The sequence below is a fragment of the Hibiscus syriacus genome, unplaced genomic scaffold (genome assembly GCF_006381635.1).
Source record: "Hibiscus syriacus cultivar Baekdansim isolate YM2019G1 unplaced genomic scaffold, ASM638163v2 tig00110163_pilon, whole genome shotgun sequence".
NCBI classification, from domain to species: Eukaryota; Viridiplantae; Streptophyta; class Magnoliopsida; order Malvales; family Malvaceae; genus Hibiscus; species Hibiscus syriacus.
In genome coordinates this window covers 627,230-649,927 of record NW_024062610.1, presented here as the reverse complement: position 1 = coordinate 649,927, position 22,698 = coordinate 627,230, and the positions used below count along the sequence as shown (strand labels likewise).

General features: G+C 34.4%; 1 protein-coding gene and 1 pseudogene across 1 annotated transcript; both read left to right on the top strand.

The window, feature by feature from the left end:
• Window positions 1-6,457: 6,457 nt before the first annotated feature.
• LOC120216665 (zinc finger protein GAI-ASSOCIATED FACTOR 1-like) lies at window positions 6,458-9,052 on the top strand. The gene is made up of 4 exons (XM_039214016.1): window positions 6,458-6,688; window positions 6,798-7,194; window positions 7,310-7,536; window positions 8,120-9,052. Exons 1-4 carry the CDS (start codon window positions 6,541-6,543, stop codon window positions 8,785-8,787), a joined length of 1,440 nt encoding a protein of 479 aa, XP_039069947.1. The 5' UTR covers window positions 6,458-6,540; the 3' UTR covers window positions 8,788-9,052.
• Window positions 9,053-12,169: 3,117 nt separating this feature from the next.
• Window positions 12,170-14,601, top strand: LOC120216765 (annotated as a pseudogene).
• The last annotated feature ends 8,097 nt before the right edge of the window (window positions 14,602-22,698 follow it).

Sequence of the window (22,698 nt, the reverse complement as noted above, 5' to 3'; positions counted from 1 at the left end):
AAATTGACGGTTTTTTCTGATTTTTTCCGCCGGTCCGGTTCGAACGGTTCCAGCCGATTCACTAGTAACGATTCAACCGGTGTAAATTGAACTGGACTAGACAACGATTTCCGGTTGAATCGGCCGATCTAATCTGGTTTTCAAAACAATGATTCCAACTTAATTGACTAACTATCTGATGTGACGTATACATTAACCTCACATTAGTTTTAATTTAATTTAATATTAATCGTATACGTTTTACTGTTTAATATTACCTTAATTATTACTTTCGTTAAATATTTTTATATAATTAACTAATTTTATTCAAAATAAAAAATATCACAAATTACAATATAGATTTACGATCACAATTGTAAATTAATTACATAATTGGGAAATTTTCTTATAATCATTGAAACAAAATTAGTAATTTAAGATCACATAAAGACCATACAATGAAAGATTAAAAATCTAACCAAGAAACTAAAACAAATATAAATACAAACAGATCTAATTGCATCAGCAAACGAATTACAAAAGAATATCAAGCTATTGAAAGACCATCAACAAACCTCAAATCAAACTTAAACAACATGGAAAGCTATCTACGAACGAAAATAGGGTATTCAAATTCAATTTGAGGGTCTAAAGCAGAGAATATCAACAAGATATTAGATAAATATCATCTTATCAATTGTGATGATGTCAAATAAATCCTTAAAAAAATAAAAAAAAATAAAGATATGATATAAAGAAGAAAAATACAATAAAAATATAATAAAAAATATTGATGATCAATAACTAACATTAAAATTAATATCACCACTAAATAATAAAGACGAAAAAAAAGAGATGATTGGTACAACAATGAGAGAATACTAATTTTTTGTGTTAGTTTAAGAAAATGTCTAGTTTCGTTAAATAATTTGCATTGATTACTTGACTACTCAGTGATTCCCTAAACCCTGGTAGCTAGGAAATAGAATATTATTTATAATGGTAACATGCACAATTGTAGATGAGTAGCTCAGACTGGGAAAATCTTTAAGGTGTGCCTTTAAGTAGTGAGATTTTTATATCTTAGAAATAGTTGGTTAATGGCTTTTTGTCAGAGTAGAAAACTCTTTAAAATAGGTTTAATCAAACAAGATTTTTTATAACAATAGTACTGCACAGTGTCCTCTAACAGGTATATGTGAAAAGATGGAATAAAGCAGACAGAACCCCACTTAAAGCCCATGGAAATGGAAATTGCACAACATATCAATGAAGATAAGACCCTGAACCAACCCTTGTTCCTTTTATATTGGAACACGTCTATATCTCAACCTTCCATGCTTTGCTATTTGAAAATTGTACCAAGAAAAAGCAGAATCATGGACAATATGTCAAGTAAAAAAAAACCAGAGACTTCTTATTATTTAAAATGAAAAAATAGTCCAAAAATGTTATATTATTTACGAAAGTTGCCACTTTGCCAAGGGAAGTACAATTGTTATTTTGAACAAGGAACATGGACATCCTTATATATACTACACAAAAGCAAACCAGCTGTCTCAGCATTATGAGGACAAGAATGTTGAGCATAATCACGAGAAAGTCACTAAATTTCAGACCAAAATCTTTCAGGTTTGTCTCATTGTGTATTGTTCGTCCTTATCTGTTCAATGGCATATCTTTGCTGCTAATCAAATATTATACTTAAAAAGCAGTTCTTTTTTCTCTTTCCAACAAATCAGAGAAAGATAATATATTATACAATATAAATATATAATATAACTCTAATATAGTACTCCTATTATTAGTTTAGGGTAAATTAAATGCTTATTCACCGAATTTTATTCTATCTTCCTTTTATTTCACTTACTTTCAAGTTTTTTAATTTCCTCGTTAAATTTTAGACATTGAATTTTTTTATTACTCGATCGTTTACTCAGTAATGGGGTGCTCATGTGGCTTGTTTTAATAATAAAACATACCACATAAGACTTATAATTAAAAAGATAAATTACACGTTTACTCATTGAACTTTATTCTCTCTTCTATTTTATTCACTATACTTTTAATTTTTTTTAAAATTAATATAACAATGTCATAACTCCGTTAGAAATTTAAAGACCAAGTGACCAAAAAAGTTTAATGTTTAAAGTTCAATTAGCAAATTGAAAAAATTGAAAGTACAATGAGAGAAATAGGAGAGTAGTGAAATTAAGTGAGTAAGTGTATAATTTATTACTCAAGTTGTGCAAACAGACCCTAGGTTATTTTATCCATACATCACCGTAAAAAATAATTAAATATTAAAATAATATTTATTAATAATTATTCACTAAAATAAAATTAGGTAAACTGCTAGTCACTTTCGTTTATGTTGTGTACATTTTTTCTCATTAAATGTAAAAAAATAATATATAATTATTTTTCGTTTTTATTTCATTAAAATGTGATTAAGTTCGTTTTTATTTATCGAAAATGTGATCATTTACTTTTATCGACTTTTAAATATTTTATCATTGAATTTATAATTGTTAGTTAAAAAATGAGAAAATTAAATAAAAGTGGTTATGTCTTAATTAAATAAAAATAAAAGTAATTAAATATTATATTTTATATTTGAAAAGAAAAATATATAAAATTTAAACGAAAATGATGAATGTAATAGTTTATCCAATGAAATTCTTTTGAGTGTTAACACGTCGGATGCATTAATAAAAGAGCTAATATATTTGATGTAATAAATAGTGCATGTTTAAAGTTGATGGGGCCTTAGAAATATGACGATAACAAAATAGTTTAATTATTTAATTTGTTATTAATATTATCAACGTATTAGGTAGCGCCTAAAATATTACCAAAGTTTAAGTTGATGGGGCCTTAGAAATCCAACGATAACAAAATAGGTTAATTACTTATTTTGTTATTAATATTATCAACACATTAGGTAACTCCTAAAATGTTACCAAAGTTTAAGCTGATGGGGCCTTCGGAATCCGACGACAACAATATATGTTAATTTCTTATTTTCTAATAAATAAATATTAACATACTAGGTTGCGGCAAATGATGTTATTTTGAATAAAAAAATAGGTTGTAATATGAATATTAAAGTTGTGTTTAATGATATCGGTAAGATTTAATATATTATGTATATTTGGATGACAATTATTTTTAAAATAAATATCGATACTACTATGATCTGATGGTCAATACTTTAGCAAATATCAATATCATCTATGATGTTAGCAAATATTAATATCATCTATGATGTTTGATATTTTATCATTTTAGAAACTTGTTAATTGATTTTTTTTTTTTTGAAATGTTAAGATTGAAAGTGACTTATTTACAAAATTCCATTAAAATATAGTTGTAGAAATATCAATACTTAGTGTAGATGTATAGAAATTATTATATACTTAGTGTATATGTATCAGTACGTATTCAGAAAAATTATTAATACCCGATATCAATACTTTAAAATTTTAGATTTTTGATGACTGTTATCGAGACTTTAGCTGAAAAATTTGATAAATGTTAAATTATCAATAATTAATATATAATGTATCAATATTTTTGAAAAAAAATTGATGAATCCCACCCTCACATCAACCTACAAATATCAATATTTTCAAATGTTAAAACAATATTTAAAATGATTAACTTGTATATATTTTACCGTTTACATTATTATAAATATTTAAATAAATCGGTAGCTAGTTTAACGTAATTGTAGCGGTTATTTAATGTAATATGCAACGCCTATTTTAGTTTACCGTTTACATTATTATTAACCTTTAAACAAACCGGTAGTTAGTTTAACCTAATAGGTAACACTTATTTAACCTAATAGATGGCGTCTATTTAACATAATAGGCAACGCCTATTTTATTTTACCGTTTATATTATTATTAACCTTTAAACAAATCGGTAACTAGTTTAACGCAATAGGTAGTACTTATTTAACCTAATAGATAACGCCTATTTAACATAATATGTAGCGTCTATTTTATTTTACCGTTTACATTATATTAACATTTAAACAAACCAGTAGTTAGTTTAACATAATATGTAGCGCTTATTTAACGTAATATGTAACGCTTATTTAACGTAATAGGTAGCACTTATTTTATTTTACCGTTAACATTATCGGTAACCTTTAAACAAACCAATAGATAGTTTAACGTAATATGTAGTGTCTATTTTATTTTACCGTTTACATTATTAGTAACCTTTAAACAAACTGACATATATTTTAACGTAATAGGTAGCACCTATTTTATTTTATCTTTTACATTATTAATAACCTTTAAACAAACTGGTAGGTAGTTTAACATAATAGTTAGCGCCTATTTTATTTTAACCGATTAAGTTTTAAATATAAATATCGATACATACAATATAAGTATGAATACTTTTTCAAACAATAGTTCGACATAACTTAATGTCGAAACAATATCTATACTTTTAGAGTAAGTATGGATACAGAAACTGTGCAATTTATGTTTCAAATTTTTTTAATAATTCTTCATGTTTTCACATACAACATTAATTTAATAATTTCATTTACATAAAAAAAATATTTTATTGTTTAATTTTTTTATAAAATATTATTTTGAATTTAAATTTAATAATTTTAACCAAATATAATAATAAATATGTAATATCTATATTTATTATTTTTAATTTAATAATAATATATATCATAACATAGAAATAAGTCATTAAATGCTTATAATTACTAAATTAATATATTAAAACTCATCAAAAGATAACCCTAAGTCATTAAACGCTTATAATTACTAATTTAATAATAATATATATCATAACATAGAAATAAGTCATTAATTTTTTTCACAGTAAAGTAAGTATGAATACTTATATATATATATATATATATATATATGTATGTATCGATACCTACTGATAATCAAAGTTTATCGATTATCAATTTTTTTTAATAATTCTTCATGTTTTCTACCTACAATATTATGAACTTATCAACATTTTCGATAGCGTGTTACCGAATTTATTAATTATGCTATTAAATTTTTAGTCAAACTATTTCTTAATCTTATATTAATCTGTCTTACCTTATATATCCTACACGAAATGCACATTTGGTCAATCGTAAGTATATCATTTTAGTTATTAATTGATGATAAGGGTAACTTAACAGTGCAAACACACGTTGGATTGGTTTTTAAATTCCAAAAAATTACCCTTCAGAACGGTGAATTTTGGTTTTACATAGGGGTATAAACGACCATTTCAGCGGATCTGAAAAGGTTCGCGAAAACAATAGCATCGTGAGGAATGAGTTTAAAAGAACAAGGGAAATTCGTTTTGGAGTCTTTTCTCACTAAACGACAAGCACCGTCCAGTCCTGACTGCTACCGACAAATGTCAGCAAGCTGGAAAACGTGACACGTACACAGTCAGTTTTTGTAATGCAGCCAGAACCTAGAATTGAAGGACAGCTGATTCCTTAACTCAACCATGGTTAAACCTGACGCTGCTTTAACTGTTATTTTTTAGGAAAAAAACATTAATGGATGGATGTCGCTTTTTCCTATATGTATGGGGTAATGGGAGGTAAGATAGTAGGTTATCTCAACATCAGGTTGAGAGCAGCTTTCGTAAGAGACCTCCGAATTATGAAATGCCTTCCGTGGGACTCAATTCCACGACCTCAAGGTTAAGAACATTGTGCTCTACCAACTGAGTTGAATGATCATTTCAGAAAAAAAAATTAATAATTCACAATTTATAATTTTCTAAGTTCGATATTTTAACGTTTATGATTTTCTTAAATATTTAACAGTGGTTTTAGTATTTTGATTTCATTGAATGTTTTTATTTTTTTAATTATAAATATTTTTAAATATTTTATTTTTCTTAAAATTTAAATTAGTTTTTAAAGTTTCTGAAAACCAATTAAATTCTTAAAAATTTTAAAAGAATTAATTAAATTTCTTATCACTTCATCATCCATCATAAATTATCATGTCAATACTATAATATGTCACATTAAAATGTACGGATCAATATGGGATTTCATTTTTCAAATGGTAAGATTATTTTTTTTATCGATTTAAAGGTTATATTAGATGTAAAATAAGTTTAGGGACCATATTTATTTATGTTTTCAAAAGTTTGAGAGTTTTAAGTAATTAGGCCTTTTTTTATTTCACTCATTCAATTATCTCGCTAGGCTTCTTTGCTTATTTACTGTTTTCTCTCCCTTTCGCTATGTCTCTGTGTATATATCATGGGCATGAAGCCGCCTTACGAGACCTCCCCGTGCTCTTCCGGTATTGACTCGACGACGACTTAGTGAACTATGGCTTTTATTTAGACTAAAAGCTTTTTGTCCTTTTCTTTCAAAGCGTTTTTTTAATCATTTTCCCCCTCGAAAAGTGAAAACAATCCATAATCTTTGAAACCCAACCCATCATTTGCGGTGAATCGTTGTCTAGAAAACTGGGTTATTGTTTGTTTTGTAGTTGAAAACGAAGAAATTTTGGGCTGTATTTTCTTGGGATTTTATCTTAAAAACACATGATGAAGCTTGAAAATTGGTTGCCGGTGACGGTTTCTACAGCTTCTGGAGAAGCCACTGCTTCTTCTTCAGGTAATCAGATTCAAGACACTCAACTAGCAGCAGGAGGACCAGCGAAGAAGAAAAGAAATCTTCCCGGGATGCCAGGTGAATTATAAGAACATTCACACTCTTCCTTTTTTTTGTCTCAATAATTTGAATTTCCAAGTTTTCTTTATTGTTGCGAAAAAAATAATTTCTTTTGGACTCATTTCAGATCCAGATGCTGAGGTGATAGCTTTATCTCCAAAAACCCTACTAGCGACCAACCGGTTCGTCTGTGAGATCTGTAACAAAGGTTTCCAACGAGATCAAAACCTGCAACTCCACCGACGGGGCCATAACTTGCCATGGAAGCTACGGCAAAGAACCAGCAAAGAAATTCGGAAGCGAGTCTACGTGTGCCCCGAACCGAGTTGCGTCCATCACAACCCGGGTCGAGCCCTAGGTGATCTTACCGGTATCAAGAAACACTTTTGCAGGAAACACGGGGAAAAGAAATGGAAATGCGAGCGGTGTTCTAAAAAATACGCCGTTCAGTCCGATTGGAAGGCCCACATGAAGACTTGCGGCACCCGAGAATATAAATGTGATTGTGGCACCGTCTTTTCTAGGTATAATACAATTACAAACTCATCCGTACGCTTCCCTTTCACAGTTCAACTCTTTTTTTTTCCTATCATTACGGGGTGGTGGTTCTGGGTTTGACGACAATGATGGTTTTTGAAGGAGGGATAGTTTCATAACGCATAGAGCTTTCTGCGATGCGTTAGCTGAAGAAAGCGCAAAGACCAAAATGATAGCAGTTGTTAGTACAGAAGGAAACGTTAATGCTAATGGAAATGGTGGTGGAACTGTGATTGGAGGAGCTGCAACTGCGACATCTCGATCGCCTCAACCTTTAACACCCTCTACTACTGCTCTAGTTTCTCCAGGTTTATCAATTCAGAGTTCAGGTTACAAAAATATTAGTGTGGGTCTTTATATATAGATTTTTTTTGAAGATTCCCCGCTAATTTTTTGTTTTTGTTTATTTAGATAGGTCAAAGTTGAGGTAATCGTAGGGGTGTTTGTTTCCCCTTTTAAAATCGTTTTTGTTTATGGGAGTCCATTGAGATGAAGTTTTTGGTGTGTTTATGGCTCTGCTTTGTCTCTTATTGTTGTCGCTCTCGTTTGTATGTTTAGTCTTAGGGAACGTAACACACGTGGTAGTGAAAGAGAAGCATTAACAGAATATAAGAATAAGAGAGAGATGTTGAGTAGTTTAGTTTTGTGTTCACGAGTAATATAGTTAAATACTGTCGATAAGTAAAGCTCAATGATCAAAAAACAAAAAGGCGATGAATTTTGATCAGAGAAAGAAAGAACGAAAGGAAGGCATTATTGCCTTTTGGTTTTACTTCTTAAAGCTTTTCAAGATTCATAGGGCTTTAGAAAAGGGATATAGTTCTATAAAGAAAAGCCCTCTCCCTTTTCACGCTATTTTTTGCTTCTTTTTGTTTTTTTCATTGACACTTTTTTTTCCTCAATGGCTTACAGAAATACCTGGAAATTCAATGGGACTTTCACAGGCAACTCCTGCAGCAGCCACTGCCTCTACTTCAACCGCCAATGTTTTTGCTAGCATGTTTGCACCGAACTCCCAACCGTTCAACATATCTGCACCAGTGGAGCGAACATCCCTCTCTCTTTCGTCTCCACTTTACATATCCAACAATGGCTCTTCCAATATCTTCACTGGACCCGAAAACGATCATTGTCACTATGCTCCAACTCCGCAGCCCGCCATGTCGGCTACTGCATTGCTACAAAAAGCTGCCCAAATGGGTGCCGCGGCATCGAACCCTTCATTGATTCGTGGTCTAGGCATGACAGTATCCTCGGCTGGTCAAGATCCTAATGTCAAGTCCGAGAGCAACATTGCCCTTGGCGTTCCCTCAAACGGAAATTCTGGCTTAACTAATCCCATGATAGGCTCATACTTGCTGTTTGGAAACAAGCCTACAACGCTAGATCTTCTCGGCCTTGGCATGGCTAACGGCGTAGCTGCCTCAAGTGGACTGTCTGCGTTGCTCACTTCCTTTGGAGGTGGCTTCAATGTCCTAGCAGCGACCATGACAACATTCGGAGCAGGAGGGAGTAATTCGCCTAGAGAAACATGGGACGGTGCACCCGAAAGAAAACTCAATGGCCCAACCATGATTTAGAGATCATTTGAGTTCTCTAGTTAGGCACTGAAAAACAAAAGTTGCATCTTAGAACCCAAAAAATGATGTGTTAGGGTTGCATATTAGACATTAATTTTGGGTTTTCTTTAATTAGTACATGCATTTAAAGCTTAATTTCCTTTTGAGGTAAAACCTGGGATAGATGGATCCGGAGAAAAGATTGTACAGGAACTCATCTAGTTAACCGCCAGCAGATATAGCACGAAATATTATGCTACTATATACGGTTTTTGGTTTATTTATTTCTCAGACCATTGTTTTCACTTCCAAGTTCGGATTTGACTGTCGACTCAGGTAGGGTTCAGTTCCCCAAAAATGAACTCAACACAACACACTTAAGTTTTTGGTTTTTTTAATATTTGTGAAACCACGGTGGTTATGGGGTGAAAATTTGGTCAAATGAGTAGTAAATTTGTAAACAGAAGATGAGGGACCATTTGGACTTTGGAGTTGAGATTTCAGAACTGAGGAACCACATTTAATGAGGTGAGTTGGCAAATCTGTAAGTGCAGCTGCCCACTTGAGCTTTTGTAGGTGGTGGGGTTGCTTTCGCATGCTGTTTCAAACGATTACGCATTCTGGAAAAAAATAAAGGGTAAACTATGCCAGTAGTTAATCATGTTTAGGATAGTATTCGTTTTCACCATTGATATTTAAAAAGTTACAAATTAATCACTAACATTATCCTTTGTTACAAATAGTCCCTCGACTTTAACTTTTGTTAGTGGAGTAACGGATCATAGCTGAACCATTATCTGCTGAATTGAATGGTTGACCATGACAACTAGACCATTTTAACCGGCTCTTCTTCTTCTTCAACCCCACCTTACCTTCTTCCTCAACCTAATCAATAATGCTATCCAAGGTAGCTGAGCTTGGAGTTAAAATCTGCTGCAACATTTGTTTAAACAAGGCAATAGCCTCCAATCCTATCTTCTTTTCCCTCTCACCAAAACTCTCTCTCTCCCAACAAATCTATTAATGTATCGTCCTCTATGGGTTCAACGGCTCCGTCGTTTTCGGTTTCAGACTCACCAACGCCTATATCCATTTGGATTCTCTACAATTTGCCCAGAAAACCTTCCATTGCATCACTCGCAAGAATCTCAATTCCTGGAACAGCCTTATCTCTGGGCATTCAAACAATAAGTTTTTCCTCGTTGTTTTACGCCTTTTTAGTCCAATGCGAAGGGAGATCGTTGGGGATAACAGTTTCAATTTAGTTTTTGCAATCAAAGCATGCGTTGGACTTTCATTCCTGAAAGATGGAAAACTGATTCACTCTATAGCTGTCCAGTTTAGGTTGGAAGGAGACGCGTATGTTGCGCTCGCTCTTGGGAAGGTGTACTGCCAATTGGGTTCTCTGAGAGATACTAGGAAAGTGTTCGACGGTTTTCCTGAGAGAAATTATATTCTTTGTGGGAGGGTTGGTTCGAGCTTGCGGAAATGTGTCTGCTGATAAAGAAAGCAATGGTTTGTGTATTAAAAACAACTTCGTTTGTTCCAAGTTTACTTGCAGACCTCCCTTATGGATATGTATTTGAAAGGTGTTTTGGTTGATTTTGGAATGAAATTATTTGAAGAGGCTAGTGAAAGGAATGTGGTTTTGTGGGGTACGATGATAACGGGATTAACCAAAAATGGGAAGGGGTTGGAGGCTATTGCCTTGTTTAGACAAATGTTGCAACAGCCTTTAACTCCAAACTCAGCTATATTGGATAGCATTATTGGTTAGGTTGAGGAAGAAGATGGGGTGGGGTTGAAGAGGAAGAAGAGCCGCTCAAAATGGTTTAGTTGTGACGGTCAATGATCCAACTCAGTAGATAATGACCCAGCTGTGATTTCGGTTACATCTATCAATGGTTGATAACGTTTAGTGACCATTTTGTAACAAATGGTAAAGTTAGTGATCGATTTGTGACTTTTTAAATATTAGTGGTGAAAATAAATACTACGCCAAACATGAGTGAACATTGGCGTAGTTTACTCAAAAAAAAATTGCGTGATCGGGAAATGCGACCGAAAATGATAAACAAGAAACATATGGATGTTCCGTGGGCTTGGTTATGGCCTTGTAGCTGATTCGCCGCCGTTACGTGTGATTGAACTTAGCTTTTCCTTAAACGGGGAGAACCATGAAATTTTGCCTTCTTTTGAAATAACTATGATATTTCCATTTGTTACTATTTTTTAATTTTTTAATAATCATATATTGTATACTATTTTGTAAAGCAGAGGAAAGTGTCCCGAACACCAGGTTGAGAGCAGCTTTCGTGGAATACATTCGACACTCACAAAATTAAAAATAAAGATAAAATACAATTCATGTATAAATAGATAAATAAATATATAGTTAGTATTCATATGCAGTCTTCATATGCGCGTCTGTAATGGGAAGTAACTCCTGCAAATAAATCCATGCGTAAAAATCTCTGCATATAGACAGAAATGTAAGTCCCGACTAAATTTAAAAAGTAGGAACATGAAGAGAATGATGCACAGAAGTCAGCGATAGCAAGATACGATAATGAATAAAGTCAAATGAGTTAAAACCTAAACTAAGACAACACTACTCCGCTACCCTAGTTCTAATCCTTCATAATTTCCAATGACAGAAACGTATAAAAAGTAGAAGTCATGAAAAATTACTACAAAGACATTAAAAAGAAGACAGAGATGCTACACCATATGGCTGTGACCCGAAATGTAAATAAACATTAATGCATCTTAATTTATATTTTTCTTGCTACAACTTAAGAGCACCCAAATCCATCTCTAAATCCAATAGACGTTAGGGAATGCAATAACAATCCCTGAAATATAAATCGGCTAAAAGAAGAGAAAGCAAAAAAGAGAACAAACCAAATGAAGAAAAAGCTTAAAATTATGGCCAATTCAATCCGGAGATTTGCAGTTGTTTCCTGGAACAACATGGTTTTATAAATGCTGATTTGACAAATAATCACACTCATAGTTGGGAAACTGGCGACCCCATGTAAAACTTGCAAAGGATTACATCTTACCAGATGAGACTAATGGCTGTTTTTCGTACACTGCAGGACCGTCATCTATGACTCAAAAAGCCTATAACCATGTGCTATTTAATTTAATAATCATCTCCGGACTCAATTTCATACTTAATAATAAAAAAAAGGTTATATTGTGTTTTCCTAGGCGTTGAATTAGTTAATTCGGTTAATTGACTCAATCAAATTACTAAAAATTTATTAATAGAATTTTTTAAAGAAAATTAATTGAACCAAATTAAATTTGATTAATTAGTCGATTAACCAAAGTTTATAAATAATATATATTAAATATTAAATATTAAATATTTTCTACTTATTCGGTTAATTCGATCAAAAGGCCATCAGTAAGCGGGCCTGCCTACCGTCCAATCTTTGGGAACTCACCCGAGATCCAACGTTTGTTTAAGGAAGATAAGTTGAAGACAGCTCCAGTTGAACACCACGATATCCTCCACCCTGTGGCTTCCTTCTACCACAGGTGGTCGCGTATGTACGAGACGCCGTTTCTTTATTGGTTCGGGTCGAAGCCAAGGCTGGGAATCTCGGATCCTGATATGATCAAGGTGGTTGCTATGAACACGAGGGGGTCGTTTGATAAGGTCCGGAATAATCCCATGTCCAAGTTGCTGTTCGGGCAGGGACTTGTTGGATTGACAGGTGAACAATGGGCCATCCATAGGAGGATTGAAAACCAGGCCTTCAATATGGAAATAGTCGGGGTAAAATCGAACCGTGTTCACAGTATTTATCCATTTTTGCAAACCTTGTACAGTTGAACAAAAAAAAAACCATTTATCTATATCCACTTGTGAATGTAAAATCATGTATAGTTTCCAACAAAAAATCATATACAGTTGAGTTCTTCTTGATTATCAATCATTTAACTTGAATCAACATTTTTTTCCACAAAATCAGTGATTGATCGAAGGGATGAACGGAGACAGTCGCCCTCTTTAAATATTTAAATTTATTTTATATTTTATATATTTCTATATATTTTCTATTTAAAATCTATTTGCATCCCCCTAATCTTTACAAGGTACTCTCTTGCTAAAATTTCATAAATTCGGTGTCCCTGATATCAAGTCCTGCCTCTATGGAAGTATACTTTAATTGCAGGGTTGGGAAGTATACTTTAATTGCAGGGTTGGGTACCTGAAATCATAGCTGCTACTACGAAACTGCTAGAGAAATGGGAGGAAGAAAGAGGCTGGAGAGATGAATTCGAATTGGAAGTGAACAAAGAACTTCATGACCTCTCAGCTGACGTTATATCCAGAACAGCATTCGGAAGCAATTTTGAAGAAGGTACGCATCTTTATGCTACAAGAACAGCAGATGGAGTTGTTCTCAGTGGCTATAAGAAGTATCTATATAACCTTTGCTATTCCCTTCCAATTCACTTAAGAAATTAAGTTTGTTTATGTAAATGCCCAGACAGTGTCAACTACGGATATAACACATGCTGGTAAAATAATAGGAAGAAATGATCTTTGATGCCGTAGCTTATCCATGCACGATAAGTAATAGCCTAAGTTGCTGTTGTGTCAGGTTTTTGCCCACTAAGAATAACAGAAAGAGGTGGAGACTAGAAAGGGAAACTCGCGAATCTGTAAGGGCAGTGATCCGGTCTAACAGAAACAGAAAAGAGAACTCTTCAAGTCTACTAGATCTTTTGATGTCTCCATATAAGAACCGGGATGATAAAGAAGAGAAGTTAAACGAGGAAGAGATAATAAACGAGTGGAAGACCTTTTACCTTGCGGGGAAAGAAACAGCTGCTAATGCTGTATCATGGGCACTTTTGATTTTGGCATTGAATCCCGAATGGCAAGACAAAGCAAGAGAAGAAGTGGTTCGCGTCGGTGGAAGCAGCAAGTTTCCAGTTGCAGAGCATTTGAGTGACTTGAAGATTGTAAGTTTTTCATCTTCTGATAACCTTCTTTTTCATGTTAAAGACCAAGAGGATATGATTGCATAAACGATTTAATAAACAGGTGACCATGATAATCAATGAAACACTTCGACTATACTCACCAGCAGTGATGTTGATGAGGGAAGCATGCAAGGATGTTAAGCCAGGAAAGCTCCACGTTCCTGCAGGTACACAGCTTTATCTGGTACTGACCGCTGTTCATCATGACACTGATACATGGGGAGAAGATGCTAACAGATTCAATCCCTCGAGATTTAAACAGCCTCGAAAGCATTTAGCCTCATTTATTCCACTCGGTTTAGGGCCTAGAATTTGTCGGCCAGAATTTAGCCATGGTTGAGATGAAAATAGCTATAGCTATGATTATCCGGCAATACTCACTGGCAGTGTCGTCGACATATGTTCATGCCCCTATGCTGTTCATCACCACGCAGCCTCAATATGGTATTCATATACTCTTAACTAGAATTGTGGAATAAGGAATGGGTTTTGAAACTCACAAGGCCTCTTCTTTAACGATGTGAAATTGATGCAATCGGTTTATGGCCTAGAATTTGTGTCGGCCAGAATTTAGCCATGGTTGAGATGAAAATAGCTATAGCTATGATTATCCGGCAATACTCACTGGCAGTGTCGTCGACATATGTTCATGCCCCTATGCTGTTCATCACCACGCAGCCTCAATATGGTATTCATATACTCTTAACTAGAATTGTGGAATAAGGAATGGGTTTTGAAACTCACAAGGCCTCTTCTTTAACGATGTGAAATTGATGCAAACGATGGTATGGTTTTTATTATGAAAAGTATTCGCTGACTCTGCTAATGCATATTGTCGTAACCGGTTTTCGTCCGGGCACGAAATTTTTTACTTAGCGGGAAAAATGATGTGAATAAATATTTTTTTTAAATAATTTGGAGTCGCCATCGGCCTTTTGGGTCAGATAGGTCGAATACCTAAAAATCATCTTTTAAAAGAGTTTTTAAGAAAACATCAGTTAAAAGATAAACTGATATGCGTTTAACCAAAAATTCATTCTTTTTTATTAATAAAAAGGGATTCGTGGTCGGTTACGTTTAGGGAAGGATTAGCACCCCTACAACGCCCAAAATTGATACTTTTTAATTATAAATTGTCTCTATTATTGGAAATTTAAAAATTCAAAGATATATTTAATTCATAATTCTATTGTTTCAAATAATTTTAAGAAAATATATTAATATACATAAATAATATATTTATTTATTTAGAAATATCAGAAAAGGGCTTCTGGGTACCTTAAGACAGCTCTCTTCTTCTATATTAATAAATAAAAATGTAATAAAACTAAATTATAATTTTTATAATAATTAGTTTTAAAATACCAGAATAGGACATCCAGTTGTATTAAGACTGCCCTTTTCTTTAATATGGAAAATAAATAAACATTATTAAATAAATAATATATATATTTATAATATAGTAAAACAATAATTAAAGTAATGATTTAAAATATAATAAAAATTAAGTTAACATATAACTAAACAATGACTAAAAATAAATAAAATAATAAATGTAAAATTATGAACATAACTTGAATCATCATAAAATAAAATTACTAATAGTGTAATTAATCCTTAATTAATTAATCAGTGATTAAAATAAAATTTATCAAAGTTTAAAGGCTCTATCTCGAATAAATAAAAACTTTAAGTGCTAAAAATGTAATTTAGCCTTATTTAATTAATCGGATTAAAATAAATATTAATAAAATTATAAGGTACTAAATCAGTTATTTACCCTAAATATATATATAAACTGATAATGACTAAAATGTAATAAAATAAAATTGAATGACATAATTAAAAGAATTAAAACTTGCTTTTAGTGACTAATTTGTAATGTTACAAACTCGGAATGACTGCGGAAAGGGTTTACCCATGATGGAAATTACACGCACACCCTCCCCCAAAACGACGTCGTTCGGAGAGGGGTTTAAATACCCCGAATGGCCGGCCATATATGCCATCTTCCTCATTTCTTTCTTTTCTTTCTTTCTCTGAGAGAGAAAATTCTCTCTGTTTTCTCTAAATTCTTCCCCGGAGAGAGAGGGCTGACCACCGGCTGGCAACCATGATCCGCCGCAAGTCCCCCCGCCGGCCACCGGAGGCGGTGGCCGGAAATTCCCAAATTTCCCTAAAATATAGATTTAAACGCTCTAAGACCGATTCCGGTCTTTGTTTTCCCTAAAAACCCTTAGATTCCTGTAGATCTAATTTTTTACCTTCGAAAAATGAGACTCCGGTGATGCTCGAGATTTCCGGTAATGAGCGAAGCTTCAAGGGTAAGTTTCTTTTCTTCTCTTCGTTTCTGTTTTGGTCTGGTTGTTGGTTGTTGCTCGTATCTCTCTCCTTTTTTTTTATCTCTTCGTCTGTTTCTCTGTTGTACTCCGTTCCTCTCTGTCCTTTCTTTTCTTGCAGGTGTGGTGGCTTTTATAACCACCACCGAGGCTCTCGTTGAACCGGTTCTAGAGATGAGTTCTGGTGAGTCACCAAACTATGTGGTGACTCACCCCATAGCTGCGACGTGGACGGCCGGCGTGGTGTTTCTGGAGTCTTCGAAGAGGCGGTGGTGTCGTGGCTACAGCAGGGTGGAACACCTGAAGGCGGCAGTTAGGGTTTGAAAACCCTAGGGTTTTCAATCTGGAACCCTTTTGGGCCGTTGGATCTTGCCAGATCCAACGGCTGATGATGCTGACGGCGGCTGGCCTTCTGGGATCTTGGAAACAGCTGGGGGTTAGGGTTTGAAAACCCTAGATGAAACCCTAAATCAGTTTAGGGTTTCCATTTAGGGTATGGGTCGGTTCTGGTTGGGCCTGGGATTTGGGCTTGTAAATGGGCTTCCAGTTTTGTAATTATTTATTAAATAATAATAATATATATTAATAATAATAATAATATAATAATAATAATAATTATAATAATAATACTAATAATAATAATAATACTAATAATAATAATAATTTTAAATGAAAAAAATTGATGTCTACACATATGATTGCATTTACCAATTGATGATAAATGTTTCCTTTGGGAAGATGACATTGAAATAACAAAATTTGCTTATTAGCCCTCAAAATAAATTGACGATCAATGTTTCCTTCGGCACTATTAACTGTCACCGTAACAATCAGATTTGGTTAAAGAAGGAAATTAATAAAATTGAAGGACTTCAAAGGCAGAATTGACGCAATTAAAAACCAGAGAGCAAAATTATTGACATCCTGATTAAAAAAGGGCTGCTCTTTTTGTTTGCAGATGTTATTGACATGGTTCGACGTTGGTTCATTTCTTTCCTTCTTTCTTTCACCAAAGCACTTTGAATGTCTGATTCGATCTTTCTCAATAATGAATAGAATGGTGGTGAAGCACATAATCAAACAAAAATGTTCTCTGCTACATTAAAACTGAAACTGCCCGTACAAGACGACGTGTTTGTAACAAAGTAGTTCGAGGTCGTTTTACTTGGTCAGATCTCAGAAATGCCATTAAAATCTTGTTTTTCCTCTTGCAAGAGCTCCATTGTCCCAACATAATTATCATGGGGGGAAGATGAGTGAGCTAATGTTAATGTCATCGGATAGAAGGTTGCTGTCATGAATAGAATTATAAATGTATGATGCAACCACTCTCAACCTATTTGCATTAATCTTCGCCGATGGAATCTGAATTTGGAAGCATTTTGCATTCAAGGTAGGCCCTGGATCGATCCAACCAACAATTACTCAACAAAACAGGTCAGATTGGTCCTCGTGATTTTGGGTTTGGAATTGGATAAACTTTTCTATTCATTCACCATTGATCATTTCCTCCTCCATGAAGATCTTAGGAGTGGAAAGGAAATCATGGTTTTGGTTTAAGCTCAGACTCAATCAGCACAAGCGCGCGCACGGTGCACACACACACACACAAACGCTTGATGAATAACGGTCGCCGTTGCAGACAATTGATCATTGAATGACGTATTTGACTTAACAGCCTACCCTTCGTTTTTTCTTTGCCATTTTTCAACTCTATTGCATGGATTAATTTGTGGCTTCAAATCCTTGATCGACCTGTCAAACTTTCAAGCAGTTGACCCTACACTGTGTGTGTGTCTTTTCCCTCCTTGAACTTTCTCTACCAAAACATTTTATTTTCTTCTCACCAAACCTCCCTTGCTTCATCAGCGGGAAACATGATCAGTTCACCACAGTTTGATTCAACTAACTGTCGTACCACGTTGACAGTTTAAAACAACCTTGTCTTCATTTTCTTTTTCGATTCTGAAATGCAGAGATTTTCGCAGAGGGAAAGTGTTATTTTGGGGTATAGCCCTCAGAAGACATTCACGGATCCAAGTTCTTCCCCGGAGAACCCACGTAGAAACTCAGATATAGATTTTAAAGATGTCTTCGGTGGTCCACCATGGCGGCCATAAAGTCAAGAGAGAATATATGGTTTTGGTGAAAACCGAAGAATTGAGGTTGCTGGATCGCCACGGAATCCATGGTCTGATTCGAGCGAAAAGCCGGTCTTCGGTGAAGAAGAGATGGCCCGGAGAAGGCGCTCGAAAAGCGATTTCTTCCGTGATATATTTAGAGGGAACGAGTCATCGAGTGCTTCAAGGAAGTATGAAGTGAAGGACTCCTTTGCACCTGGTTCATAGTCGATGAGTCAGGCTTTTCCACCAAAGCGAACCTTTTGGCAGTTCATCTCCTGCTCATTTCAGGTTCGGCTTGCCTTTTATATATATTACAGGGACAAGAGTTTAGAATGATGACATAATTCACTCCTTTACCCACATGTTAGAGATCACAGCAAACCCATATGAAACATTTTCAGTTCTTGCAGATATTTGCTTTTTCTTGTTTCTTAGTTATGATTAATCTTCTAGTTTCTGATGCATTTGTATCTTTCGTGTTTTCGTTGCATTGATTAATTGGTGAAAAGTGAAAATGTGGTAATTTCATATGTTTCTGCCATTGGCTGCCTTTAACAGACATCCAAACCTTCCTGCTAAATTGAACAAAGGAATGGACCTCCCCATGTTTGGCTCCTCCACTCAAACCCGTGTCTAAATTCTCAGGCCAAGCAAACGAAGATAGAGAAGAACCCAGAAATGGTTTTCAATCATCATATTGCTTTAGTGAAGGTAATGAGGGGTCGACAAACTCGACCAAGTATGCAGAAACGGGGAGAGAGAGCAATTCGAATGAAGATTCAAGTAGCTCGGGGATTTTGAAATATGGCAAATGGTTTCACTTCTCAATATACAAATGGGCAAACAAGGGAGGTGTACCGGTATCCAATCCACTGAGGGAAAGTGACAGACGCAAAGGAAAGGATAAACTGCAGAGGAGCATAAGTGCTAATGGATGGATAGCACATGAAAGCATAGCAAAGGAACCGAAATATAAACTGCATAATAGATTTTTCTCTTTTGATGCCATCAAGTTGTAAATCTTTTAGGGTAGAGCATGACAAAAATTAAAAAAACAATATTGTTCTGCAATCTTGGATCATTCCTGCTCAAGGAAATCCAATGCAATATCTTTTTTCTAAACTAAAGCGACTGAAAGTTAAGCTTAGAGAACTCAATCATTCTAGCTACAGTGATATTACTGCAAGGGTTCTTCAAAAGAAAACATAATTGGAGCATCAACAACTTAAAACTCTTAGGGGTGAGGATTCTATTGATAAGGAAATTCATCTGCAAAATGAACTTAAAAGCCTTGAGTCAGCTGAAATCCTATTCTTAAAGCAAAAAACAAAGATATAATGGCTTAAAGAGGGTGACAAATGTTCCAAACTTTTTCATTATGCTCTTGCTCTAAAGAATAAAAGGGATACCATTCGAATCCTAATTGATGACCAAGGTAATCGGTTGGAAACTTTTGATTCTATGTCAGCTGAGGTGATTAGCTATTTTACTAATTTGATTGGCACCATTGATCATGAGGTGAAAGCTATTGATCCTTCCTTGTTGAAAGACATTCTTCAGTCTACTATTACTGAAGACAATGCTCAAGATCTTATAAAGGAATTCACAAATGAAGAAATTAAGGTTGCTTTCTTTTGTCAAGGAAACGACAAGTCTCCTGGTCCTGATGGTTACACTCCTTTCTTTTTCAAAAAAGCTTGGCATATCATAGGAGAAGATGTCACTGCTGCTGTCAAACAATTCTTCCTTGATTCTTCTCTTCTTCTAGCTTTTAATGCTACAACCATAGCATTGGTGCCAAAAATCCCTAACCTAAGCAAAGTTAAGGATTTCAGACCAATCTCTTGTTGCTCTGTTTTTATAAGGACATCTCCAAAATTCTGGTTAGCAAACTGCAAAAGCTCATTCCAGATTTAGTCTCCCTCAATCAAACAACTTTTGTTAAAGGAATAAGCATTGTGGATAATACTCTTCTTGCCCAAAAATTGGTTAGAGGTTACAATAGGAAAAAAATCTCTCCAAGATGCTCTCTAAAGATTGATCTACATAAGGCCTTTGATACTCTAAATTGGGATTTCATTTCTTCCATTCTTAAAGTTATTGGTCTTCCTAGAATCTTCATCAACTGGATTGAGCTCTGCTTCTCTACAACAAGGTACTTTATCTCCTTTAATGGGAGCTTAATTGGTTTTTTTAAAGGAGCTAACGGAATTAGGCAAGGTGACCCCCTTTGACCTTTATTATTTGTTCTTTCAATGAATGTCCTCTCTAGACTTCTGATTTTAGCAGCTGCTAGAGGTTTTTTGGGTATCATCCAAAATGCAAAGGAATAGGCCTTACTCACATTTCTTTTGCAGATGACCTATTAATTTTCTGCCAAGGTTCTGTTGATTCTGTTATTGGGGTCACTAATGTCTTAGATCTTTTTTATGAGATGTCTGGCCTCAAGCTTAATGCCTCCAAATGTGACTTTTATGCTGCTGGAATGCATCCTTCAACTCTAGAGGAAATTCATTTGATCATTAGTTTTAAAAATGGCAGTTTGCCTGTGTGGTATTTAGGAATCCCTCTGGTCTCTAGAAAAATCTCAAAAAATGATTGTATGTCTCTCATTGATAATATTAGAGCAAGGCTGAATCACTGGTCTACTAAATCTCTTAGCTATGCAGGAAGACTTGAGCTTATTAAAGTTGTTTTGTTTAATATTACTAACTACTAGTGTAGACAAATTTTTCTGCCTAATTCGGTGTTAAACAAGGTTGAGCAGCTCTGTTCACGCTTCTTCTTGAAAAAAGCTGATAAATCTACAACTGGTGCTAGGGTTAGTTGGTAGAACGTTTGTCATCTGAAATTAGAAGGAGGGCTTGGAATTAAAGACTTGAAGACCTGGAATAAAGCTTGTATGGTCCTCCTTATTAAAAAAATTCTAGCAGGAGAAAGGTCTTTATGGGTTGCTTGGATAAAAAACTATGTTCTCAAAGACAATGATTTTTGGAATGTTGACATTCGATCTTCTTACAGTTGGAGCCTAAGGCGTATCTTCAAACTTAGATCTGTAGCTTACCCCATTCTAACTGCTGGAGCAGTGAAAGTGATTGATATATGAGATGCTTTTCGAGATAGAAGACCTCAAGTTCCATGGCAGAAAATTATCTAGTTCCCTCTCCATATTCCCAAATTCAGTTTGATAACTTGGATGGCTTTACTTGATAGACTTCCAACTAGAGATAGACTTCACCATATGGGGCTTATCAATGACTGTAAATGTCTTTTATGCGATGATCCTTGTGAAACAAGGGAGCATTTGTTCATCCTATGTCCTATGACTAACCAGCTATGTAATGTTATTTTTTCCCACTCTGGACTGCAATTTAATATTTGCTCTTAGGATGCTCTTATTATGTGGGCAAGCTCTAATTGGAAAGGAAAATCTCTACTAACATCGATCATGAAACTTGCACTTACTGCTCTTATCTATATTCTTTGGGATGAACGAAACAAACGACTGTTTCAAGGCCGATCCAGGAACTTTCAAGATCATTTTCATGCTATTAAGGATATAGTTATATTGCATTTTAGGGATAGAAATATTAATAGGAATGATAGTGTTAATATTACTCTATGTGAGCATTGGGGTATATTATGATATAATTCTTTTTGTAAGTAGGCTGATATTTGTATCAGAACACTGATGTTTTTTGTAACAGTTTCTGTTCTTGGGTAATAAAAATGAATTATCCAAAAAAAATAAAAAAACAGGCTCCCTAATCAATTCAAGAAATGATGGCGAACTCGGTCGAGTTGTTGAGGAAGACAACATCACCAAGCCTGAGTCAGAAATCATAAACGAGCTTAAAAGTACTGTTAAGAATTTTCTAATGGAGAAGTTTCAGCGGTTGGAAATGCAACTCGAGAACCTCAACCAAAATATATGAATTTGCTTTTCGACGATGACATCGATGGTGAACGAGGTAAGTTTCATATTCCACTTCGACATGATATGTTTTGGTGCTGATGGTGTTTTTTGTTATAATGTTTTATTCTATTACATATGTAGGCAATGGTGAAAATAAATAAAAATTATGGAAGAAAAGGCATTCTTGAAATGAATGCCAAGAAGTTATCTGAAATTCTAGATGGTAAAAACACCAAAAAATAGGATGTAAAGAAAAGGGTTACTTCCAACCTGGAAACCAGTGCATCAAGCGTGAAACATTCCCCAAACAAATCATGGGATAATGGAAAAGCCAAAGTCAGAGGAAAGGTCAAAGAATTAATCAAAAATTTTCAACCAGGATGCTTCATCGAGACCTAGAACGGATGCTGCACTATCTGAGAATTATGGCTCTAGTCGGAAGGAAAGAGATAAAGTCAGGCCCGAGACTGAACCAAATATTATCATGAATACAAGGGTAGAGAAAGTTCACCTGAATAGCGTGATAAAGAAGAAACCATATTCAGAT